The following is a 26,879-nucleotide window of genomic DNA, read 5'->3' on the forward strand; positions in this document are numbered from 1 at the left end:
GTGACCTATGTGTTCTGGGACAAGTGTCCTGGGGTACTGCCTGGCAGCAAGATCCCTTTGGAGGGGAAGGGAAGAGGGGTTTCATTTTTGGAACTGGTCCCTTTAGAAGAGAGCAGATGGCTTGGTTTGCCCAGGAGACCAAAATACAAAACCAGTGGCTCCTGGCAGGGGGCACCCTGTGCTCCCTGTCTGAGCTGTTGGGCTGGAGGTCTCCTCCTGGGACCCTTTGAATGCCTCTGCTCCCTTCTCCGTGACCCTGCTCCTCCACACTGGGATTAGACACAGGGAGAATGGAGCCCGTGTAGTAGCGTGATAATGCAGGACATCGACTTTAAAATACAATTCCTTGTAGGATTTTTCTAAGATTCTGGGGGCCGGGGGCCGTGTGTAAAGCAGGCACCGAGATGTGCAGGAGCAGAACTTGCCTGGGACAGGGACGGGGGGTGCAGCGGGTGCTGCATCCTGGTGCTGGCCCCGGGTTTTCCCGTGGCATGTCCGGATGGCGCCCGGACACGTGTTTTATCTCCTCCTGCAGCTGAGTCCTAGCGATGAGCAAACAGCAGTGACTGCCTAGGAGTGCACAGCTTCTGGCCTGCGCATAACTTGTCTCTGGGGCTACGGGTAGAAAGGAATTGAGGAATAAAAGGGATGTTCCTGGAATTCCGGCTGGTGCAAGGGTGAAGCGAAGCGCCCTCTGGTGCCACCAGCTGTGAGCGCCTGAGCCAAGGAAAAAAGATTTGGTGTTTTTCCTGAAAGCTTAACTTTACTCCTTTTTCTCGGAAGGTAACAGATGCCTGGGATAGGAACTGTTGAGACATGAGCATTAACCTCGGCAGCTGATGCATGAGCGGAGCAAGAGTCGGGAGAAGGGAGGGCGGATGTGGGGGAGCAGGTCCGGGATGCTGCCCGGGCTCGGGATCTGCTTCCTTGGTCACGGAGCTGAGACTCAGAGCAGCCCGAAATAAGGCAGAGGAGTTGATGTCATCCAGGCATTTGTAGAGGTGCCTGCCCAGAGCTCCAGCAGAGCTGGGCAGTTCTTCTCAGAACAGCACCTGAAAGGTTCAGAGAAAGTACCCAGAAGCAGTTTTTGTTTATACATTTATTGACAGTCCTGCTGCTCTTGCTCAGAAATAGAAAATAAAAAGGGTGGAGGAGGACTTTGGTTTTAATTAAACTGTGTGGACAGTCTGTTACCAGCTGAGCTCAGACATTTTACTGTGCCCTCTTTCCTGCAGCTCTACTAAATTCTTCCCTCCCTGAGGGCAGCTGTTGTCAGCCAGTATAAAAGCACTTAAAATATCTTAAAATCACTGACTTTGTGCAGTTCTTCTGTCTCTCAGGTTGTCAGTCGGTGAGGTTTCAGCAAGGACTGCAGCTGCCTGGGGATGGGAACAGCATCTGCAGGAACAGTCTCCCCTACACTGCCGGAATGCTGCAGTGGAGATGTCGCTCTGAGCTGTGAATGAGAATCTGTCCTCAGTGGTTGGATACCCTCAGTGAGGTTCCTTCCATTCCTGTAGCTTTGATAACTCCAAATTCAACACCAGAGGGATTTAAAAAAAAAAAAGTCACAAACAATGCCAGCATGGCAGAGTGGGACACAAGTAACACAATCGCTCCTGCAGGAAAAGATACAGGCGATTTGTGGGGAAAAATGTTTCACATCTGGCTGAAAGCAAAATTTCCTTCTGGCCCTTCCAAAAAGACAGGACATAGAAATACACATTTCTTTTCAGAGTGGAGAGAGATGGCAGGGATTGTTGTCCAGTAATGTTTACAGCCAGCTTGGGGGTTTTTCCCTCTCTTCTTGTAGAAGTGATTTTTAAAAAAATCTGTTGTAGAAGTACTTGCACAGACTTACTCCAGCTATGGAACTGGAACAAAGACTGCTGGAAACCTTTTAGCAAAGCAAAGGGAACTTTCAGTAATATTTCTTCTTGCTGTAGATGCAGCCTGTGACCCAATAGATTGCTGTGAAACTTGATGGTTTTCCATACATCTGGTTCTGTTTAACATTTGGGCAAATGTCCAGCTCACAACTTTATACAATTGCTAAAACTTGCTAATCTCGCCCTGCTGCCGACTCTGCTGTTGCAGTGTATGGCCTGGCATGAACAAGATTTCATTTGATTTTATGGGCAAAAAAAGTGATTTTTCTTTCTTTATAGGTCTAGATTTTGCTACTCCTATGATGTTAAAAATAGTAGCCTGTGGAGAAATAGCTTTTGTAAGTCACAGTGGGGGCAACTGTGACTCCTTTTGTATTCTTCAACTTCCAAAATGCAACTAGCAGTTTCTAAGATTATAGGAAAGAATAAAGCCTACCTTTTTCTTAGCACTGTCTCCATTGGTTTGGCCCTGGAGCACTTGGTTAGGAGCAAAGGTAGTCCCTAATTTTGGAGAAGTTTGCACTCTCTGTCCAGAGATAGCAGATGTATTTGCAAATAAAAATGCTATTAAATTACGTGTCCTGTCATGAAGGCAGTCCTGAATCAAATTCAGAACACTTTGCCTTCTCCTGCCGTAGCTACTTTTTTCATAGCTTTTGGCTACAAAACTATGACTGCCTTCCTCTCTTACTGCCAGGCTGTCTCTGCAGGTCATACCTGGCTAACACTGGGTCTAGGAAAAGGCTGAGTTTATGGAGGCTCTTTGCCTGTGGTGATTTCCCAGCTGCTTCAATGGAGAGAGCTGCCCACGTGCAAAATCTTTTTTAGATGAGCTTGGAATTTGTGTGACCCATGTTCATGAGGGGGAGGTAATTTTAAACTCCTCTGGAATCTTATAAACAGAGTTCTCCCTTTTAGCTCCACCTTTGCATCTCACCCATGAAAAGATGAAAGTGAACATTTCTGCTGTGCTCAGGAACACTGCGATTCCTGAGTACAGAGAAAGGAAATATGAGCCAATATTTTTACCCAAGGAAAGAAGATGTTGGCAACATGTTTACAACGTGTTGTGGTGAAGGACTTACCAGAATGCAAGGAAATAGAAATCTGGATTTACATGGGCATCAGACAGCAGCTCTTCCTTTAGCAGGGACATTTCCGCAGGGCAGTAGATGTTGGAGGCAAGGGTAAGGATGGCTCCTGAATGAAAGCAGAAGCCAGTGAGACTCCAGTTCAGCTCCCTGCCCTCTCTTCAGGCTGTCATTCTGCACAGGAAATACTGGATTGACTTCAAAAGGCCCTTGGTTAGATTTGAAAAAACAGAGCTTTTTTGGATGCTTTTTCATAAGCTGTATATATGAGCCTTTACTGGCCAAACCTTTTGTATTTGTGCTATGGCAATTCTGGGCTTGTGCTGTGTCACAGGCCACACACATTCCAGTTTTACTGTGTTAGCTCTGCTGTGCTCCAGCCCTTCCCTGCTCTGCTAGGATTAAGGCTAAAACAAACAGGGTGGGTAATGGGTAGGGAGGACACAGAGCCACAGCAAGGCCAGAAAGGGGTTTGTGTGCTGGGGGCTGGTCTGTGCAGCCTCTTCAGGGTAGGACAGGTTAGACTGAGTCTAACCAGGCACAGATTGGGTCTCTTCTGCCTTGTTGCCTCTTTAGCCAGTGCTGGCCTAGGCTGGCAAACACAGAGGTGAAAGTCAAGGGGTAACTCACTGCCAGAGCAGCAAATGGAGCCAGTTCCAGGCACTTCTGAAACATTTCTTTCTCAGTTTTACTGTCTTTGCAGCTTCCTGGATTATGGATGCAATGACAGAGAGGCAACATGTGACTTGGCAAGGGCACAGGAATCAATCACGAGATGTGACCAATCTGACGGACCTCACGTGGGAGGTGTGTGGGGAGCTGAGAGCACCCTCGGTGTCAGGGAAAGGCTGCGGGCTGCTTAATCCTCTGAATCATCTCAGGCCTTAATTTTCTAATATTTCTAATAACAAAGACTAATATTGCAGTCTTTGACCTTGCAAAAGGCTAAGAAATCTTTTCCAACAGCCAGCAGCAACCAGTGTACAGACCAGACACCAACTACTGCCAAAAAATGGGAAGGATGGATCTGGGTCTGCTCCCTGAACTAACTGTATTTCTGCATTCTTAAGAAATTGCTGTCTTTCCAGCTGCTACCTGAGGAAAAGTGGCTGCACATGCCTGTGGTGCCCAGCCTTTCCTTGTGTCTTTATGGAAGCATCTTGCCTCGGTAAATTGGATTTCACGCACAGTAAATGTAAGAGCTCACCTGATTACCCAGAGGAGGCTCACATCAGCATAGTATCTTGAGAAATACATTATACATTTATGGCTGCGAAATACAAATGCAGGTATGATTAATGCAGCTCTGGTTCTTCTAGAGACCCAGCTGTTCTTCCTGAGGAACACCAACTTCTCCACCCTCTCCTGCTTTGATTTAGGTGAAGATATATCCTCCACTGCTGTACCAGTCCATATATCCCAGTTCCATGGGGATAATGAGAAGGCTGAGGGTGTTTTTCCATCTCTCAGAAATGGGAAAACAAAGCAGCTCAGCTTATGGAACCCAAACTGACATAAGCCTGAACTTTTATTTTATAATCTTTGTTAGCTCTTGTGTTCTTCGGCATGCTAAACTGATCACTTAAGACAGACCTTGAAATAATACTTTTCTCTACATGAAGCATTCATGAGACACACAGCCTTAAGACATTCCCAGTCCCTTTATTTAGTTGCTCAGTACCTTCACAAAACAGCAATTGCTTACGAATCTGGATTTCACCCTACACGGGCCAGGCAGTTTATTACTTTAAAACCTTATTTCATTACCTTAAATGAAATATCCCTGGTTTACATAGTTCATTGTTACTTAGGCATGTTCACGTGGTCTCTCATTGTATTAAGTCAGTGCTAAATGAAGTGTGTGAAGCAGAGAGTTTCCAGAGTATTTTTCCCTGATTCCAACTTATAAATATGTGATTTAAATTCAGGCCTCCTACAACAGATTTCTCCAGAGATGACAGAGGGGATAGGAACACTAACATGTTCTTCTGCTCAGCTGGGCTCTCTGTTTCCTGTTCTTCCTGTCTCTCTGCTATGGATTTCCCATGCCAAATACCCATCTTTGATGTTGGCACAAAACCAAATCCATGGTTTATCTCAATGCAAACAAGAGAAAAGCTCAGCTAATTGCACTCATAGCTGTTAATGGCTGTAGCATCGTGGCATTGTCAGAAACATTTCTGTGCTCAGGCAGGATGACTTGCTCAGATTGATTCCTTAGACTGAAGCTAGACCTGTCTTCAGCTCAATGATGATATTTGCTGTAAATATGCTAAAAAAGTGTGGAAATAAAGGTAGACGGATCCAGTGTTGTTGCCTCCTTTCAGATGGTGGACCTGGGCTACTCCCAACAGCAAATTCTTGTAGTAAATATGGCTGTTGTTGTTTGGGAGGTTTAATGTTGTGTTGTGATAGCTTTTGTCCCAGGAGAGTCCATCCAACAGGGATCTCTTTGCAAACCATGAAATTATTTTTTATTGAACCCTTTTTCCAGACCAAGCTTCGTATTGAGTATATGATGCAGCAATTAGCTGGCATATTGTTTTCCTAAGCTGATTATTCAGAAATATCAGTATTGTTTGTACCCAGAATTTTTCCAAATGCATTCAAAGAAGTTGGTTGCCTTTCTTGAGCTGAAAGCATTTAGCACATGGTTTTAGGGGAACCATGAGGTGAGATTGCTCTGAACTAACACCGGGAGCTTCTTCGCTTGTTTGCTCTCTGAGAAAGCATATTTACAAGGAAAGCCTTGCCTTCCAGAAATCAGCTGCCAAATAGGAGGGCTCCAGGCAGAGGTGGGACATGACTTTGCTCAGGAAGCACGTCTGTGCTCACCACGCTGAATGTCACCGCAGAGAAGGGGCAAGGAGAGGAAGCTCACAGGCTGAATTTAGAGGGTGACAACAGCTTCTAACCTTGCTCTGCCATTTCCAGTTGTCACTAAATAGTGCTGCTGGGAATTGAGAGCCATTTCCACTGCAAGGGCATTTTTGGGTGGATGATGTGTGGAGTAAGGAGTGAGTACTCAGTGAGGTACAGCTGATACCGTGATTGCTGGTAAAGAGTGGGAGTCACCTCAGTTATTCCATGACCTGTGTATAGAGACATCTGTCAGAGAAATGATGCAGACTTTCCAACCTTCCAATGGAACCTGTGGGCAAACTGGGTACTGGTTTGCCTCTGATCAGCTCCATCTTCATGTGTGCAACAGGGGAGTTATCTCAGTGTGTTTCATCACTTGGGCAGCCCAGAGGAGAAGTGTGGTGGCAGAGCTGCAGGATTTTGTTGGGAGTTTAATAGCCATTGTTATGCAGTTCAGATTTGGGGGGTTATTTAATGGTACAGCAGTGCAGGGTGAAGCTGAGACCTCATTTTTTCTGTTCTGGAAGATGCTTGAGAGGTTTGCTGACTGTGCACCTCGATGAGAAGTTCAGGTTAGATCAACCCCCACAGATTTTCTCATAGTAAGTACAGTTGAAAAGTCTTCAGTTTTTGTTTTTTGGAGTTTGGCAAAATCATATTCCATGGTTTTAAATACTGTTTTGAACAAGGTGTCTGTGAACAGCAGCACACAAACCACTTGGGTGACTCAAATCAACAGCTTGTTGAGAGTCAACAGGAAGACGAGTTGCAACCACTCATTGAGTAAAGGAGGGAAAACATGATAGCCTTAATGATTCATACTATAGAGGGCAGCTTTTGGGTCAAGAGTGCAAGGAGAAGAAATATTGACGTTGCCTCACTGGCATGGCTTAGTGTTAATAGGGTGTCGGCATTTAGTTTATGCTAAATATCTTACAGATGTCAGATGACAAATGACAGTGGGAGCAGACAGGGCAGGGGACAAGGGGAAGGCTTAGGTGGGTATGAATCCATCTTTCCCAGGCTGCAGCTGATGCCAGACTTTCAAAAGCTGCTTTTAACAGATCAAGCAAGGAAGAGTCACAGTTGATGTTGGTTATTTAAAATTTTATTTGCCTCTAATTTATTCTCATAAAAACACTCTAATCTATTTGGTTTTAGTATTCAGACAGCACAGACTTCTGATGTCATCACAAGTGATATTAGAGAAGCAGTACAAACCAAGCTACCTTAGCATGTAACCAAGCACAGGTGGAACTAAGCCCACCCACACTTGAAAAACTAATTAACCTGCTTTCTTAAGCTTTCTAGTTAAAATGCAATACTCAGTCAATGGTTATAGTCACCAAACCATATAAATAAAATCTAACATGGTAAAACGGGAACAGCTGAATGTGCAAGAGTCAAAGTACAAATATGTAAGTAGGAATTTTGCTAATCAGAGCAATCACCAGATAACTGCATCTATGTTGTAACTGTCTCTTACAGGTGTGAGGTTTTCCTCTTCATTTCCAGTTAAAGTTCATCACTTTCATACAGTCCAGACTGCTCAGCCAAACGCTGAAACTCCCCTTCTGGTGAGAAAGCTTGTTTCACATCCAGTCCTCTTCCATTAAGTGCCAAGTACTTGCTAAAAGTTGGTCGAACCCGTAACTGCTTTGGGGCTGGAAGTGGCTTATTTGCATGTGCTGGAAGAGAGAGAAAAATCCTCTTTCAGTGCCTTTCCAGAGTGTAGAAAAACCCACAGTAGAGCAACCCCATTGCTTTTTATCTGCAGTATAAACCAGCAAACCCTTGGGAAGAATTTAGCAGACAAACCCATATCTCAGACACCAGAGATTTATATTCAGCCTCTTGCTTGGTGTCAGGGAAATTGTAGTCTTTAAACAGTGCAAAGGACACACCACAGTGTCCTGTTACTACACAAAAGAGCTTTTCCCAGGATAGTTACTTTTTGTCTAGGAAATAAATCCTCCCAGCAGGCTGAGCTTCATGAGGTTGATCTTGAGGGCCTGTTCTGAATACAAGTGCACTTTCTGTGGCACGGGAGCTGGTACTTACTCGCGACTTCTAGCCGGGCGTGGCATGTGGCCACCCCTGCCCCGTTGACAGCAGACACGGTGTACCAGCCAGCATCCTTCTTGTTTGCATTATGGATCAGGAGGCAAATCCTTCCAGTATTGTCATGGAGCAAGCTGAAAAATGAAGGTGTTTTATGTCTAAGTGCTTTGAGGGAGAAGGAGAGAAATCAGAGTCAGTTGACATGCTGAGGAGCTGAGAAAGCGCCAGAACAACTCTTACAGGGCACTGCAGACTGCTCAGACATAAACACTGCATTCGTATTAGAGCCACCAGTGATTCACACCTTGGCACCATGCAGGTGTGTAGCCCCACGCTGCACATTTCAGTCCTAAAGCTGTGCTTCTCCATGGGCCCTCTAATGCTGCTGGCATTCAGAGCATCTGGGCACAGCTCTCCCTCTGTGCCCTTGAAACAAAACTCTCAGCACCGTGCCTGGCCAGCACATGGGCCTGTGCCCCCTGTGTCACACACGAGGGGCCAATCCAGCTTTCCAGCTTGCTGCTTTCAGAGACCAGCCTATTTACATTTGATTTAACAAATACTGGTTGTTGTTTTCTAACACACCAATGGCCGACTCTTCAGTAGGATACCTTATTCGGTCTGTATTATATTGTACCATTTCGTTGTTTCTTTTCCAGTAAATCCGAGGTGTTGGGATGGCAGAGATCTGGCATTCGAGTCTGGCTGTGTCTCCTTCAAAAACTTTTTTGCTTTGTGGCTTGAAGATGAAAGTTGGAGGCATGTGATGTTCTTTTGCTAAATTAAAGAGGAGAGATAAGGAGGAGTTACTGGAAGTGTGGAATGCTCATATCATGCTTGTTTTTTTAAGATTTCAGGATGCTAAATTCGGGAGGACACGTGTTCCTCACTGCATCTCCTTAGCCTGCAGGCAATTCCCATGAGCATAAGGGTGTAGTAAACACAGTCCACTTTAGAAGGAGAGTCAATAACATATGTTATCAAACCTGGAAAATTAATAACATTAATTAACTTAAATTCTGGACATCTCACTATATCTAAATATCCTGATAGAAGTGGTTTGAAGAAATATAGCATCCTAGATGTAGTTATTAAAAATAGTCTTGGAAAAGGTAAGTTGGTTTTTATCGTTTGAGCCTGAATATATGGAGTGCTACCTCTGCTTCTTATTAGTTTTATGTCCCAAACACAGGGATGAAAGCATTGGATTACTGAGACTTTCCCTGTGTGGCCAGGGAATTATCAGTGCTCTCAGCCTTACCAATCACTTCCACTTTTACTGTGAAAGATGCCTCTCCTGCACGGTTGACAGCCACACATTCATATGTTCCTGCATCAGCTGATTTGACTGCTTCAAAAATAAACGAGTGGAATCCCTTTTCTGACACTATCATTTTATGGAACTGATCCTGATGAACCATCCTTCCATTCTGGTACCACATCACATCAGGGGTTGGGAGCCCGCTAACCTGTGAGGGAGAGGAGAGCAGTGAAGAGTTAAACACCTTTAAGATAATAAAATCCCTCCAATACTACAGGGAGTTTGATGCTGATGGGTGATCAAACCATGATTCTACTGCAAAATTGTAAAGTGCTGCCTAGTTTTGAATACTAATGTGATTTTGCTCATGGAGTGCTGGGAAAAGACAAGCTTTAGCTACAAGACAGTAGATGCTGTTCCTGCAACTCCCTGCTGTTCCCTTCTTGTAAGGTGGCTTTGATCAGCCCCAAGATGCTCATTGTGGGTTCAGCCTTTCATTCTCATGGCTATCACTGCAGGCATGCTCCAGAGTCTCCATGGCACTCAGAAGTTTAGGCAACTTGCAGGAAGAAGGCTAAAGGTCATGTCTAAGGCTGGCCAGAGTTTACTGATGTAAAGAGAGTGGAAGTCATTAGGAAAATGCAAGCCAAACCCCAGCCAGCAAACACCCTCTGCAGTGAAGCTGCATGTGAGGGAGAGCAGGGTCCTTTCTTACCCGGGGTTGGTATAGCTGCCATGAAGTTTCAAGCCATTCCCAAGTTTTGTTTGTATTTAGGGCATTTCCTTGCTTGTCTGCTCCAGCAAGGGCACAGTTACCTCAGGAAGGCTCATTAAAGGAGTTGAGTCCTACACACACCTCTCTGGACGTGGGTCCACTGAAGTAGTGGAGTCCCTGGGCAAAACACAAGGTTCCCTGCCAAGAGGACTTTTTCAGCAGGGCATTAATATTCATTCTTCCCAAGGATGTCTAGAGACATTCTGTAGTGGTCTATATTTACCACTATTTAGCTTTAACCATACTCTTATGCAGCTAATTCCATTTACAGTTTCCAAGGGAAAATGCTGAAATATTTAGCCATTTCCTATTTCTTGGTTTCCATAGCCTGGGGAGACCCTGAACCATCTGCCATTAGTGCTCTGGCTTATTGAAGTGCACAGGCACTGCAGAGACCTCTCTCCATGCCCCACACCCCAAGAGGGAATGGAATTGGAAGGGAGAGGTTGGCATTACTTTGAAGTCCAGCCTGCAGAAGCGCCCCTCCTCAATCACTACATCTTCAGGCACTTGTGTGAAACGTGGCTGAAAGAACTTTTCCTGGATTGAGTCGTGTCCACGATCGTCAGCTCTTGAGGATGGTCTGCTCCTGAAAAGGGGACAGGAACCGTAAATTGTGTAAAAGCTACCATAGCACAAATGGCATTGAAGCTCTGATTGCAGCTGGAGTCCCTAAACACGTGTAGGAATCCAACACTCCGGTTCTGAATGGTTTTTCAGCTGTAAGTCATAACTTTTGATCAGCCACTTCTATTGCTCAAAGTTGTTCAATTCAACACAGAAGCATAACCTTCATTATGGCCTAATATCCAAAAGAATTGGCAAGAGAAATGTAGGCTGTGTTTCATTTTCATCATTCATATCCATTTCAATATTTATATTTCTTTGACTAGAAATTAATCTTCTAGAATACAAAGAATATTTTCCCAAGATGAATGGAGTTTTTAAACCGCTAGTGCTATGCTTAGAATTCACTGGATTAAGATCATAGGCATCATCACCCATCCACAAATGGTAGCATTTCAGTTGAAAGGGAGTGAATTAAGTAATTACTACTTTAGCAAAAGTGATAAGTAGTGAGATTAAACCAACATTGTCTAGAAATGTTTGAAATAAGATCTTGAAGAATAGCACAGCACAAGTTTATGCTTTACCTTACATGTGTTGTAGGAACCTGCAGCCTGATGTTTTCTGCATTCTGGTGCTTGGGAAGAGAAAGAGGAGAGGTGAGTTCACTTAGATTTATCTGTAGACTGAATGAGAAGCCATTTTAAGTTCATATCCTGACTGCTGCTTAAAAACAAAATGAATCTACTTCAGAAGTCATTGGGACAGGAGGTAGAGGAACTTGCATGAGGATCTGACACACTCTATGCTCACCATAGGCTTTGCCATGGCAGAACCTTTCATTGCTGCCCAGGTGATGGGTGCAGCAGCTTTGTCTGGCACACAAAGCTGTCTGCCAGCCCATAACCTTTGTTAGAGAGGAGCAGGACTCCTGGCAATATCTAAACTGAGACCTGAGTACAGAGTGTCCTTCCCCACAGCAGGAATAGAAGTGGAATCGCTGGCAAGAGCCTTGTATTGTGCCCACTTAAATATGGTACCAGCAGTGATGGAAACATGCTGAGCTGGAAAATACTTTTCTTTCTAGATCACAGCACCAACTAAGCTTGCTGACAACTCTGCAACCACATGACTAAATCTGCTAAAGTGCCCAGGATTGATTCCTGTTAGGAGCTTGGATGTTTGGAAAACGCGACAGAGTTTAGTGCCAGCGACTTGTTTTAGCAATGGAGTCAGAGAGAGCAAACGCTGCATGGAAATTTCTGGAGCGTTTGCATTGAGCCATTCCAAAGTTTGGTTCTGTGCTCAGCAGCCCAGTCCTGTGGGACTTTTAAGCCTGGATTTAAACTTCAAGCACAGAGGCAGTTTTAAGTTCAGGGGAAATATTTACGTGAATGAGGGGTTTGCTGCACTGAGTTCAATGTGGAGTCCAAAGGCAGTTGCCTGTACCTGCTCATTTACACAAGTCCTGTACAGTTATTCCTTGTCCTGTGAAATGATGCTGTAGTGATGAAGTTGCTGATGATTCTAATGACCTGTTACATGGACTGAGTTAAGTTCCTGAGGAATCAGGAGGCTGAATGAATCAGTGACTACATCATTCAGAAATAAGACTGAACATTAGGAGTAAGATGTCCCAAACATAAGCCAATCTCTGCTTCTAATGTGCTTTTTTTAAAGCAGCATTTCACACATGCTGAAAAGTTGTCAGTCATTCTGTTTTGACTGAGTATTTTCTTATCTCTGCAAAAGATGAGGCTTCCCTTGCTCTCTGATGTTCATTATTTTCCCTTCTTTCCTGTTCTTGCCAGGTGATTGTTGGGGAGAAATAGCTCAAACTGTGCATTCCTCCTTTGCTGTGATCTTAGTGTCTGTTCCATGGAGGCGTTTTTCTGAGTGCACTTTGCCAGCTGTGTGCCTGCTCCTGGCTCTCTTCTGCCTGCAGCAGGAGGAGTGTTTCTGTCCCTGCACAGGTACCCAGTGCCATACCATGGATATTTCCACTAACTTTGAGCACAGAAGTACCAAAGAGAGCTTCTAACTGGCCTGAATAACCAACAGATGATGCAAGTCTCCAACTAAAACACTTTGGAAAAAGCCAGTAGTAATAGATTCTTGTATATCAGCATGTGGACTGCTGAAATAACTGCTTTGCATTCTCTTAATGGTTGCAACCCCCTGTAAGGGCTAAGACCCAACCAATCCCAGCCCAAGGCCATGACCTCTTGAAGCCAATGTCACTTATTCTGAACAGTGACAGGTGTAAATCTTGTTGTCCTGGCCAAGCCTGCACTCAGGCTGTTGGGAGTGGGTACCTGGATCCCTCATGGTGCTACTCCCTGCCTGTCACAGTGGGTACTGTGCTGTGCAGCAGCTGCTGTAATTCCTCCCTGGAGAGGTCATTCCTACAGATCAGGCCCACTAAGGGAATGGTGCTTGAATTTCCCCCCTCTGCCATCACCCTGCAAAAACCCCAAACCCCTGCCGTGCAGAGCCCTCCCATTGAGAGCCGTCTCCTCACCTGCACTGGTACCAAATAAACCCAATCTGTGCCCATACAAGCAGGTCACAGCACAATCACCAGGAAATCCTTGCTCTAGAGACAGGTCCCCAGTTACCTGTGCATTCTGCATGTTGTCTTCACCCTGTGAGTCCAGTACAGAGGCAGCATTTACTGGTCCAAGCAGCCTGCGAGCCATTCTTTCTTCATAAGTCAATCGCTGAAAGCAGAGTGGAGAGGAATTCTAGTCAGAAGTTCATTTACTATTTCAGATCAGCTTGTTAAGAGTCCATTTATATGCCACAAATCCAGGATGTTGTCAATGGAAGCAGGAGCTGACCAGAAGCCCCATGTGTGGCCCAGAGGGTTTGCAGTCTGTGATGCCCACTGAAGTCAGCCTCAATATATACAGCACTGAAATGCATAAAAGATTAAACTGCCTGTTCATCAAAGCCTCCCTAATGCCATCTGTGGCCTTCCACTCCTCCTCTTTCTCTGCTGGGATTATTTATGGGTAGCTGATGGCATCATCCTCAGAAGCCAGAGTGAGTCCCAGGGTACCTTTCTGTTGGGGCTGGGAAAACTTCCCAAGTCATTCAGCTGTGGAGCTAGAGGCATGATGGATGCTCCCAAAAAAGCAAGAGCCACACCAGAAGCAGGTGCAGCCAGAGGGGAGCACCACTACCCCTGAAAGCACTGGGGAGGTTTATGCCAGCACATCTGCAGGATGAAATGCTGTGAGCTGTCTGGAGAAGAGGCAAGGACACGTTTCAGGCATGACACAGTAAGTTCCTGCAATCTGGATGTGGCACACAGAGACCAAAATGAGCAGAGTTAAATTCAAGCTCTGTCAGTTGAGTTACTTTAGAAAAGTATGTTACTGCCCTGAGCACCAGAACACCTGACACTTCACTGCCCACAGAGTTTAACTCAGGTCTGGAGTTTGTGACACGAGGATAAGCTCTGACTGAATCTCTACAGTGTACAGACATACATGCATCTACTACTGGGTGGGGAAAGGCTTGGGAGCCTTGTGGGACTTTTCTTTAGAAGAGAGCACAAGACCTTTAGGAAAACCTGTGAGAGCTGAATATCCCTGAGGTCCTTACGTGTGTATCAAGTGTGGCTGAGATTGGCCAGTTGGCTCAGACGCTGCTGGAGGACAAGGAGAGGAGGACACAGTGGTGATTGCATAAGCCTTATTTTTAGCCTGGCTTCCTATGGGAAGAAAAGCTGACTTGCTATGACAAGCTTTCTTACAGCACATAGGACATTCCTGTTAGGGGCATATTAAGTCAGATTTGACCTATTTGTTTGCCCATCAGTATTTAAAATGACATATGTGACACAAACCTGTTCTCACTGATGATAATGAAAATAATCCTTTCTACTTCGGGGGAAAGAAGATGGAAACTTTAAACACTGGGCTTTTACCAGTCTGCCTCCAGCCAGAAGAAAGGTTCCCACGTTATAAACCTGCCTGCTCCAGCTGTCTGCAATGGGCTTCCCTACTGGTAAGCAAATTTACGACCCAGATTTGGATTTCTCGGTAAAGGGGATTCCATTGTGACCCTCTGCAGAATAAATAATTAAGTACTGAGACTAAGAGGCCTTCTTATGGGAGACAGACCTTATAATAAAAACTTATATATTTTCTTTCATTTATTGTTGTTCATATAAAAAAAAAAATTACCACATTTCATGGTGGTCCCTAAAATGAACTTTCAAATATTCCAATTTTTCCTCAGGTTCTAAAGATTTTGAGAGGTTTATTAACCCCAGTGTTGAAAACCAGGTTGTAGTCATGTCTAGAAAACTGAGGCATTCTCCTTGGATTTCTAACTGTCTGTGGATGTGATGTGCAGCAGGATCCCCAGAAGAGAGTTCAAATTTGTTCCACAGCTCTAAACATGTTCCTTTCTGTTTCACAGTGAAAGAATATTCTGATCCAACTCTCATGGGATCTGTTGGGGTTCTGAGTAAAGGTGTTTGGGGAGTGCTGCTTCTGCATTTCCTCCTGCTTTTAGCTCAGTTGGGAGGCTCCAGCCTCTGGGGTACTAGAGGCAGTCTCTGCGTCCCTGCCTGCACTACTGGGCATTCTTCAATCCCTTACCTGGTTGCCGTTCTGGAGAAGGCTGTCTTTGCATCGGAGTTTCTTTTCCAAGTCCTGAATGAGGGCCTCTTTTGTTCCTCGAATTTCTTGGTCTGATGTCTTCTGCATAGAGTTGATGCTGGCTTGCTTGTTATACATGGGCTGTGAGTAACTACTCGTGCAGGAAGAGAAAACAAAGTTATTCCTGTAGGCCTGCTGGATTATTTGCTACAGCTTCACAGAATGCACACGAAAATGAGAGCCTGCCTCCTAAAAACTGTGGTTCTAATGAACCCACAAAGCATCTGGGAGATGAATAGGCCAAGTTGGGTAATTGAGTATCAAAACCTTAAGGGGAAGAAGCATCATGGTGCAGTCAAGTCACTGAGTGTCCTCCCACAACACTCTTTCCGCATCCCTACGTCCTGCAGTGGCCCCTCACAGCCTGACCCTGTAATCCATAGCCACTTGTGGAGCTGGGTAGTACATTTGGTTCTGAAAGATGCTAGGAAAAGAGGAGCATCCATCAGAACGGGCTGCAAAGGTCTGCTGGAGGTCACAGCACTCTGTGCTGACAGCATCTAACCTGGTTCGTGACCTGCACTTGGGCCTCCTATGCTGCACTTGTGCTCAGAAATTATTTCTATTCCAAATCCTCTTCTTCCTGTTGCTTAGGAATTTGTTCTGCTGACTAGAGTAGAGTAGAAGGGTTATACTTCTGGAATACACCCAGCACTGCTTGGACTTAATAACTTAATGCGAGTTATAACTTAATAACTTTAGTAATTTGCCCAGCAGATGAATTCATCTCATGTCCCTGTTTGCCCATTAGCAGTGTGATTGGGAAAATAATTCCTCAACTCACCAGCTGCTGTATTTAAGAGCAGCTTATATGAAAAACAAAGGGAGGCACCCAAGTCCTTTGCTATGGAAACAAACAACCCCACACTACAAACACAAACCCCAGCAGTCACTCCAGGTGCGTCCCAAACCCCCCACACTCCTGCAGGACTTCAGGAAACACTCCCCCGTTAACCCACTCCATCTTACCTTTCCCCTCCCCTCAGTGCTGTGATTCAGAAAACAGACAGAAGAATTCTGATTTCCTCAATGCAGACTGACACTTAAACCTGGATTTATATCCAGCAGGACCCCCTGCCCCTATCAACTTTCCAATATCTCACTTTGTGCGAATTCTATCCTGACTTTCCCCAGGACCTCCAGCTGATATTGGCAGGGATACAAGTTGGTGAGAAGGCAAGGCCCAGCTCCCTTTGAGATCTCACTGACCTTGGGAGATATTTGGATTGCAGCCCAAAGGCAAAATGATATAATACATATTCAGGAACGAATTTAGTCTTTGGTCTAAAGGGGTAAAATTTTCAAGGGGCTGCATTTCTGTTCACATATATGATTAATGAGAAGGGTATCGTAGGTGAGTTTAGAGCCACACCATGATGTGGAACCTGAAAATATTGCTGAGACTTACTATGAAGGTCTAAGTTGTTTATAGGTGGGGAATACTACTGCCTTCGCCGTTCATAAGCCATGTTTTTTGAGATGTTAATTTGAGATGGGTGCCTGTTTTCTGTTCTGAATAACCTTAAGAGATTTCTGTCAAATCAAACGAAACAATTCAAACCAACTCCAGAAAACCCACACAGCAGCCTGTGACATGCCCACTGTGCCATTTAATTCCTGGTGGACACCCATCTCTCCCACACAAGGGCAAGCACTCAGCCTCCTAACCTGACTCATGCAGAGTCCTGCCTTGAACACCAGAATTCAGCGGGAGCTGTGCCACTGGCTTTGGCCAGGCTGGTGCTTTACCGGGGGGCTGGGTTGGGATGGTCAGTGCTCGGGACAGGCCAGGCCAGAGGGAAGCAAGGGAGGTTAGAAGCCTGTGTATACTTACTGAGGTTCCATGGGAGAAGGAGCTGGGCTGTTATAGTCAGGCTGCGAGGGGAGCACTGAGCACAGGAATGCTGCGGGGGATTGGTTAGGCATGGATTGAAGCCTCTGCTCGGATGATGAGCTAGCAGGAGACTGTGCAGATGCAGGTGTGATGGGATATGTGGATTCCTTAGGGGCACTACAGGAAGGCGAGGAGAGCGTGATTGAAGAGCTCAGCGATGACGAGGAGGAGAATTTCTGCCCACTGGGGTTATGAGGCTGTATGAGGATGGAGGACTGTTTGATTTCTCTGCTTGACTCTGTAGAGGCTGCAGGTCCTGGAGGCTGCTGTTGCCCTTGACACACATTCTTAGATTGGATAAAGTGTTTTGGACGTTCGTAGTTAAACATGGTTGGTTGGCACATAGAGGAAACAGATGGGAGATTAGGGACACTCATAGGAGAGGTTTCACGGCTGTCCTGGGTTTTTGTTGGTGATAATTGGCTTTGGATAGGTGGCTGGTAAAAGCTAGGTGGTAGGCCACAAAAGTTTTCTTGGCTGGGCTCCTGGCTAGAATGGAACCCTTGCCTTGCAGAATAGAGGCTTTCTTGGTGTGGATTTTCCCTTAAGGAAGACAATACAGATAAAATAAATTGTATGTCACAAGCTGAATCACAAAAATACTGTGTTGTGAGCAGTCAATAGCAATCCAAAGAGTATGAAGTTCAACTAAATTAAAGCTTGAACTTAAAATAAAGTTATTTAGGATTTGTTAGAACTGTCCCAGAACTGTATGAACATTTTGGTTTACACTAACAAGCCACGCAGTCTGTCTGGCTCAGGTGCAGAGCTCTGTGGTTGTCTTGTATGCCAGAGTCCAGCAAATTCTAAAGGAAACAGCAATTGGTTTACCACCTGCCTAAGTCTACAGATAACCACAGATCCTACTGCTAAGCTAGGTAATTTCCCACATATCACCTTAACTAAAGATTCCTGGATCCTGCTGTTTTGTGCCCTGTCAAAATGCTAAATGTACTATTCCCTAGAACAAGCTATTTGTGCCAAGAAATTCCTCATACCACAGGGAAGCATGAAAGGTTCACTTTAAGTCTAAAATGAAACTCTTGAAACCAAATCTTCTGATTTCTTCCCTAATGGATTTTGAATTCAGAGCTTTTTATTTCCAACTGAGATTAGGGATTAGAATGCCAAGGACTGTGCCTCTCTGTTTGAGGTGATTTCCTGAGATTTGCTATTAAAGCTGCTAATCGCCAGAACAACATGAGCTGCAAGATAGCATAGGGCAAGCTGAGCTGCTCAGAGTCCTTCATTTATTTTGCAGGTGCTTGACATCTAAACCTGAGCTTTCCATCAGCTCAAAACCCAGGAAAGTTTCATTGAGCAAGCTTGTTAAAATGGACAAACCACTTCAGCTTCACGATAAATAAATAATTGCCCAAAATAAACACAAAACCACTACTAAAAAAAAGAAACGAAAAAAAGAGTATATAAATCCCCACAGTTACATGTGCTGGAAAAAATTGTAATCTTGCCCCACCGAGATCAGCTGTTTCACTGCTATATATACACCCAGTATATTGTATTCCTCTCGTTGGAGAGCCCGGAGAAGGGCTCCACGAGGTCATAAATTGCCATGGGGGGAGATAACTGGAGATGTTGCTCTGATTTTAAAGATTGAGGGCTTTCATTTCCTAAAGGTAGTCGTCAATATTAGTTGTGAACTAGCTGTATGTAGACAGAGGCCTTATAGTAAAAATTCCCTAACTTTTCCCTTGTCATGCTCTTGGAATTTGAAGCTGACTCAGATTTTCGGAGCGTGTCCACACTGTGTTCTCATTCACTGGTGCAGAAAACTCGTTAAGTCTTGTCTTTACCCCATTTTTATATCACTACCTGTGCACAGATTTCTACATTCACTGTGCCACAGGCTGTGTACAGAAGCCAGCGTTTACTTTGTTTTCTAGAGCACTGCACTTAACCAAGCTCTGATGCACAGCGTCACTTCTCACAGCAAGCAATAAGCCATGTTTTCCTCAAATCATTCCAGCTTGATTTGGGAAGGAAAAAAATAAATCCGAAGAGACTTTTGACCTTACAAGATGAAAACAGTAAGTAATAACAGAGACATCTTGCTTGTTTAAAAACAAACCCATTTTTTGGCTCTGTTGCCGCTCACGTTACCTTTGACACCGCCGCACCCTAAAGGTACGTTTTCACCTCGGCATTCCCAGAGCGCTGCAGTCCCTCATGCCACCTCCCTAGCCAGCTTCCAAGTAAAAAGTGACGTGGAAAAAACCCAAACAAGCACCTTACCTACAGCCTAGAAGTTGTCACCTGGGCCGTGGCCGGTATTTTGGGAAGGGACGGTCATTCACCGGCCCGGGCTGTCATAGCCGCCCTCTGCGCGGCGGTACGAGACCGGAGGCTTTAATGTGCTGCCAGCAGTGACACCGCGGGACCTGCCTGTCCCCGGCCCCCGCCGCTGTCACAATAAGAGTCTCCGCAGCCCGGCCTGCCCGGACACTGTCTGAGGGCCGGAGCCGGGACTTGGGCAGGTGCCCGCGGGCAGCGGATCCCCCGCGGGCAGCGCTGGGACCGCCCGGCGCTCGGAGCCGCCGCTCCCGCGGGCGCTGCTGCTTTGGGCCGGCCCGACCCGGCTCTGTCCCGGCTCTGTCCCGGCTCTGTCCCGGCCCCGGAGCGCTGGGGTGGCGATGGGCACAGCCCCAGCCCCGGCTGGCCTCGTCCCGCCCCGAGGGGAAGCGGCCGGGGCTGAGAAGGAGAAGGGGGAGGGAGAACTGAAGGAGTCGCCAGCTCTCGGACAGAAAAGCAGGTGTTCTGCCCATAGCACCGTCAGGGAGCAGCGAGGAAGGACCGCTGCAGTATGCTTGACCATCCCTAAACCCCACTTTGTTATCCCAAGGAAATTCTTGCCCAGAGAAGCTGTGGCTGCCCCATCCCTGGAAGTGTCCAAGGCCAGGTTGGATGGGGCCCTGAGCAACCTGGTCTAGCGAAAGGTGTTCCTGCCCATGACGGAAAAAAAGGTCACCTTTAAGGTGCTTTCCAGCCCAAACCATTCTGTAGTTCTAAATTCCTTGTTTAATTTATTTACTAATTGTTTGTAGCTAATTGCCTCTGCAGTGATAACACTCTGGTACTGCATTTAGGGCTGTGCACTTAAAGGCAACAGATACTCGAGAGCCAGGTTTGAATGTGATTTAAATCCCCCCAGCCGCAGACCCGAGCGAGCCCTCCCTCCGTGCCCAGCGCCACCTTGCCCAGGCCGGGGGAGACCCACACTCCCCTCATGTATGGAGCTCGGTCAGGAGCAGTGGCACTGCTCATGGATGTGTCTGAACAGTCATAAACTGAGTAACAAAACAAGCCTTGTGAAAAGAATGTGATAAAAATATGGTAAATATTAATATTTTGCTGTTTGTGTTTGTTATTACAGCTATTTACATGGATGGAAAAATGCAACTGTGCTGTTTCACCAGAACAGCAGCAGATCCTGCTGGCAGGTTAGGTGATTTGTATACCTTTAATCACCAGCTTCAATGCCTAATTACGTCTTAAATTAACATTATAGTGTTTTAAATATCTTAATCATACTTTGGCAACTCTCGCCTATTGTTTGAAAACACCCCAAGCCCGAAGGTTCCGCCGCTGGGCTGCGTGTGGGCTCTCAGCTGCCTCCCCTCTCCCTTCTCTGTGCCTGTGAGTCTGTCAGCACCGCGATCTTCAAGAGGTTAATCCACCTCTAGTGTTTGTATTTAAACATCGGCCCAACATTTTTGAACTAAAACTACAGAGCAGGCGTTAATTGAGCGCTAATTTATCTAAATTCCTCGTATGAAACTGATTAAGGGGGGGAATGTGTCCTTAGTTGTCAGAGACGTTATTTGCTTTTTAAGTTTAAAAAAAATTAAGTAAAATAATTAAAAAGGGGTAGTTTGTACAGAGAGAGGCGAGTACTTAAAAAAAAGGTACCTGTGGCATGCTCATTGCCCTGCAGGAGGCTGCGAGCACCCTAAAGGTCAGGCTCTGTGCTCAGACAGGCTCCCCGGCTTCCCACCAGCTAAAGTTGGCTGCAAGGTATCGATTTAAGGAAGTTTTATACACTTAAACGACTGGACACAACTGGGACAGCTTGTGTGAAAGAGAAGGAACAGAAAAACGTGATATCCAGCAGGTAGGAAAAATGGTGAAAGAACTGGAAGCTGAACTGATGAAGGCAGAGGAATAAATTTCATCTCCTGTGCCAAGTAACTTAATAGTGCTGTGAGTAGCACTGCGAGGTGTCAGAAACCAGCTTTTCTGTCCTGCTGCAGTTTACTTTCTAAGAATGGTGCGCTGCTGTTTCTGATTGGGTTCTCCTCGTTGCTTGAGTCATACAGCAAAAAATGTCTAGAAAAAGAGTTAAGGATCTTTTGCTTATTTGTTAAAGATACTTCAAAGCTACCTAAAAGACCTGGCAGTATGGTTAGTGCCTGAAGCCTCTTCTTTTGCTTGGATTGAGTTTCTTTAATGAAGTTAATAATCAAAAATTGTTTTGTTCTGCTTCTTCAAGGCTGCTGAGGACAGTGTAATCTGCAGGTGCCTTTACATCTGCTCAGAAAGGAGAAACGGGTAGCGACAGTCTTGTTGAATTCAATTTTCTAGCTTTTGTGGAGTGCCTGTTGCTAGGCAATAATTGGGAGAAGTATGAGTACAAGGATTTCATTCATTTTATAGCTATTTCCAGTAATGGCTTTGTTCTGTCATCACTGCCTTTGTTGGTATTTGCCTTTGGTAACACAGTTGCAACCACATACACTACATGAGGGAATTATATGTTAAATCTGACTAACAAGACAGTTATTTTACAGCCAGTCATTAGCCATGATTGCTTAGTTTGAGGTAACAGCAACATTTACAACGCTGAGTCACACTCATAATGATGTTTCAAAGCACCTGGCAGTACGTCTGTGGGCTTTAAAAGTATTTAAATCCTCATAGATGGGTATATCTAGAAATTTTAATAGTTTCTCTCTGTATCTTGAGATGTGTCCAAAGTCCGGTACTAGTTAATGTTTTTTGTTTACATTTATTTATATATATACGCACACACATATGTAACCTACATTTTTAGAAGCTACTACATAGCTGATTTTGGTGGCATGGTACATCCCTTTATGCATTAGGATCTGCCTAGGGTCCCAGCCGATTTCCCTGGAGCAAGCCTAAATTTCATGGAAGGGCTTGAAGCCAAACTCAGAGCTTCCTCTTAATGATCTGCATGCCGGTTATTGAAGCAAAACCATTTTTACTCAGTGATTAAGCAAAAAAATAACTCCCCTGCATGGAGACATCTATATTGAAATATGATCTCTCCTGTGGTAAAATTTGAAGGAGGGTGTTCAGAATTGTTAGAATGGCTGACTACATCCAAAAATAATCTCTAACCCAGGGAATGCTTTCTGTCAGGGACAGCCTTTACACACTCTGTAACAGGATCACTGCAGCTCCAGGCTGGCACTCAGCTGGGAGAGGAGGCACACGGCTGCCTTCCACGTAGCTCTCACTGTCACTAACAGGACTGAGGGAACTCCTCTGCTGGGCTTGGATGGCTGAACTGTCACCATTGGAGGTCATTGTTATGCCTATAAACCCCTGAGAAACCCTCTAGAAATGGGGCTGACATGGCCAATCTAGGCACTCTAACATGTTTTGTTTCTCTGGAGCAACCAAACAGGATAACTGATAATGCAATAAGTGTGCAGTGACTGGAGAGCTGCATTTGGGATGGAAATTGGATCAAGTCTTGTTATAAAATGGAATACTTTATTACTGGGGGAGAATCTCCATCTCCTGACTGGGGAGTGTCCCTCCCATGGCCTGGGACAGTTTTCATTCTACCCAGTGGGTTACTGGTTCAGTGCTTTTTCCTCCACGGAGTGCTTTGCAGGTCCTGTCTGCACCATGCTTACAGGATCTTGAGTTTTATTACTGTTTTTTAGAATAGGAAACAGAAACATGAGGTGATGCCACCTGGCCAAGGCCACTGAGGAAGGCAGCGGCCACCTTGAGATTTCCCAGGTACTCTGATCTTTGCCTCAAGCTCTGCTGTGGAACCAAAGGTCTCCTAGAGGATAATTATTTGGGGTGATGCTTTTAAGTTATTCACAGGCACTCCTGCAAATGACATCAGGCACTTCCCTGAGCCTTTAGGTGGTTACACACTTGGTCAAATGGAGCCTGTGCTGTGACCTGCCAGGCTGGCGCTGCACATTGTCATTGTCACCCAGGCAAACAGCTCAGGCTACTGCATGTGCCTGATCCCTGTGAGGGTAAGGGGCACTGGAGCTTGCAGCTGGCATCACTGGACAGTTCATTCCTTAAGTGTTGTAAAAAGCTGACCCAGGGATGTGATTTTCTCTTTGTCTTACCGCAGAGGTGAAGCCCGAGGTGAATTTTCATACGCTCCATGGAAATCTTCAGCTTGGCTCTTGGTGTTCGTCTTACCAAAGCTTGTGGCTGCTGCTCGAGTGCCCAGGCCGGGGCTCTCTGGGCTGTAGGATGGCAGAGCAGCTGCCCCACGGTCCTTGGCTCCTGTCTGGCTGTTCCTAGGAAAGGTCGGTTTCTTCATGGTGACCTGCACAGCTGGCCGGTGGGCAGCACCTCCAAAGCTTTCCAGCTCTTTAGCTCCTGGAAGGAAAATTAGCCCCACGTCAGGTGGGAAGCAGTGGTGGCTCACCAGTACAGCACATGCAATAACAGGGGATGGGAAACTGGAATGTCTGAGCAGGTGGATGAGGCTCATCCTGCCTGGGCTCTGCACAGACTGAAACCTGCACAGCTGCATGAGCCAAACCTGACTTCTGGCCGGGGCTGGTGAGCTCTGGGTACATGCCAGGTGCTGTTCTGATTGCAGATGGCTTCCAGCACAAGCCAAACAGGTCAGGTGGTACCATAAACAAGGTATAGACACAGCCAATGTGTTGGGCCAAGCTGGAATCCCTGAAGGGATGAAGCTCAGGGATGAGATTCCTCTGAGAGAGGGAACATCATCTCCCCCTTGTCATCCTTGACCCAGGAAGAAGAGGAACCAAAAGAAGAAACACAGAACAACTTGCATCCAGCTTTGAGAGGTACCCAAGCAGACTGCATTTTTTGGGCATTTCTCTTCTCTGGGGCCTACAAAATTGTTTGTGTCTGGCTTCTGCTTGGCAAATACCTGTGATTCTGCCTCATGTAGAGCAGCAGCAAATTCTTTTGTGCTTAGTTGCTCAACACAGAAATCCATGTGCTTACCTGGGGAAACAGAGAGATGTGCACTGGATGCTGCAGATCCAAATTCATTTTCAGCAACACATTTAAATATTCCAGAGTCTTCTGGAAAAGCTTCTGTAATAACCAGGGTGCAGACTTCCTCTGAAATAACAGATTCAGACATGCTGTTGTACTACGAGAGGCAAATGTTAACCTGTAGGAATTGCTCTTTACAGGACTGTTACTTAGTGATGGGGATTGGCATTAATAAAGTGCAAAAAAGTGATGTACAGGGTCTTAGGAAGTCAAGGGGCTTAGAAGGAGCAAGGATGAAGGAAAAGTCTTTCTTTCTGTGATTTTAATGAAACAAGGCACATTTTTTGTGGTGTTTTTTTTGGTTGGTTGGTTTGTTTTGTTTGGTTTTTTTTTTTGGTGGGTTTTTTTTGCTAAATTCTGTCTTTTCTTGCACAAGTTTAAAATATTATAGGTCAGAATGGTTGATATGTTTTCTCTTAGCACAGGGTATTCTTCATTGGCTGAATGCAAAAGGATTGATACCTTTTCCTAGTGTTGTGGGAAAAAAACAGGGCCTTTTGGGTGATTGCATCAAAATTAAGAACTTGAAAGCTCTTGGCCTGACTGAATATTCTGGATACCTTTGGATATTATCGTTTTATCTTGGATGAGCTGGGAAACACTGAGTGTGGTGAGGAGTCTAACAAAAAATGCAGTGTACTTACCAGGAACTGCTGTTGAACAAGCCTCTGCTCAAGATAAGAGAGAAAGAATTTAAATGGTTATAATGTCAGAATGGAAAAAAACCCAAACCCTTCAGCCCTCACTCCCTTTCCCACCTCAGCTGTCACCCTGGTTACCAGGGGACCATCTCCCTTTCTGTCCATCACGAGGAATAGCATCTGGTCAGGGAAAGCTCAGGTGTGGCTGGGGAACCTGGTGGTACAAACACGTCTCCACTGAGGTGATACACAAAGAGCTCTACTGACTTTGGAGTTGGTTGCTGTGGGTTTGGCCCTCTGGAGCTCTGACCTCATGCCTGGGAGTGTCAGAAATCGTTTGAAATGAGGTTATGCTTTTTTCCCCATAGTTCATCAGTAGTTCTAGCATATGGTGACAATGTCTCCATGGCTCAGTAGGGCTGTCATTAATAACTAACTGTATGGAATCTTCCCCTGTTGTGCCTGACCCACTCATGCATTGCCAGAGGAAGGGCAGACTCTGGGCAGCAGCCTGTGACTTTGGGTCATCTGATACCTGTAAACTTAACTCTGCTTCTATGAATGATCTCCTGATTTCTATAGCAGTTCTCACTCCTGTCTTATCCCTGTCCCAATAAAATATCTGTACATCAAACAGGTGCAGCAACACCTACTTTTCCGCAGTATTCGGAAATCGGCAGAATCCACGATCTGATCATATTCCCTGTACCAGTGAACCTGCAGGCTGGGTGTGGAGTGAATGCGACACTCAAATACCACCAGCTGACCCTTGGTAGCTCTTATGTTTTGTAGACCCTGGAGGGGAAAATATTTGTGTTAAATGCCTGATTTAAGTATTTCCCCATTGAAGCATTTATTAGGAAATGATACACCCTTCAGTGAGGAGAATGGTCTCAAGCCTGTATTTTCATTTTACTTATAATTGTTGGGCTGCCTGAAGTGGCCACCTAAAAACAGAGACTAGAAAAGAATAAGGGAACAAAGGTAGGTATTTATTTGAAGGGCCTTCAAAGGTACCCCCTGGGGAGCCAGAGGCTACTGCCAAGATGGACCCCAAGACGGACCCCAGGTCACGAGTTCTGCACACTTGTATAGGTTTGGTTCATTTGCATATCAAGGTTAATTCTCCAATTAAAGCTTCAGTTAATGATGTAGTTTCCCCAAGCTTGTGCCCCCACCCTTAAAGGCTTTTGGTTTATACTTTTTGGGCCTAGGACAGTCTCAGTGTCCTTGGAGAGCAGGCCTGGAGAGGCTTTGTTACGTCTACCAAGCAGGAGAGAGCAGAAGTCAACAGGCTACAAGAAACTTCAGAGTCACACACTAGACAATACAGGATTTGAAAAATACGGAAGTTAAAACCTAAGGCATCAGTTGACTGAATTCTAAATGCGTTTGCAGTGGGTTGTGAGTGAAAGTTTTTCCAGCAGAAGACCAGTGCTCCTTAAAGCCTTGCTTGTGCATTTAAATAAAGATACAAATGCAGGAAAAACATCTATTCCACTGGATGCAACATAATAAGGGTGGTTACTATGTGAGGTTTCCACTCCAGCCTCCTTTGCAGGAAATAAATGAGATGAATTCCTATAAGTGGTTCTGTCTGTCTGGATCGTTTACCAAATAAGATGTTAGTTTGATAGCATCACTAAAGAAGAATGCTGGCTTTTCTGAATTGTAAATGAACCAATATTCCAGCCTAGAGATACCTTCTGATGGAAGAAAAACATGCAAAATCTAATGCTGGTAGTTGCAGGACAAGCTGTGTTGTTCAGACAACTTGAGGTTTTTACCTTTGTAAACACAGGTGTGGCTCCATAGGCAGACCCAGCCAGGCTCAGCGAGGGACTCTGCATCTAGATGGCAAAGAAAAGAGATTTTTATCGA

The 26,879-nt window shown here is 45.3% G+C and overlaps 1 protein-coding gene across 3 annotated transcripts; it reads right to left on the minus strand.

Moving 5' to 3' along the window:
- Positions 1–6,928: 6,928 nt before the first annotated feature.
- On the minus strand, positions 6,929–26,848 carry MYOT (myotilin). 3 transcript variants are annotated; one of them, XM_039559868.1, is made up of 14 exons: positions 26,786–26,848; positions 25,652–25,793; positions 25,002–25,025; positions 24,304–24,423; positions 23,439–23,697; positions 17,014–17,616; positions 15,120–15,270; positions 13,125–13,226; positions 11,094–11,143; positions 10,396–10,528; positions 9,165–9,372; positions 8,515–8,680; positions 7,904–8,037; positions 6,929–7,530 (listed from the first exon to the last, which is right to left on the minus strand). In XM_039559868.1, the coding sequence occupies exons 1-14, from the start codon at positions 26,846–26,848 to the stop codon at positions 7,358–7,360; spliced, it is 2,328 nt and encodes a 775-aa protein (XP_039415802.1). In that variant the 3' UTR covers positions 6,929–7,357. The 3 variants fall into 3 exon arrangements, with proteins under 3 accessions (XP_039415802.1, XP_010398128.3, XP_010398129.3); XM_010399826.4 differs by lacking the exons at positions 23,439–23,697; positions 24,304–24,423; positions 25,002–25,025; positions 25,652–25,793; positions 26,786–26,848 and adding an exon at positions 19,327–19,600; XM_010399827.4 differs by lacking the exons at positions 17,014–17,616; positions 23,439–23,697; positions 24,304–24,423; ... (1 more) ...; positions 25,652–25,793; positions 26,786–26,848 and adding an exon at positions 19,327–19,588.
- Between the last annotated feature and the right edge of the window lie 31 nt (positions 26,849–26,879).

Source organism: Corvus cornix, chromosome 13 (genome assembly GCF_000738735.6).
Source record: "Corvus cornix cornix isolate S_Up_H32 chromosome 13, ASM73873v5, whole genome shotgun sequence".
Classification (NCBI taxonomy): Eukaryota; Metazoa; Chordata; class Aves; order Passeriformes; family Corvidae; genus Corvus; species Corvus cornix.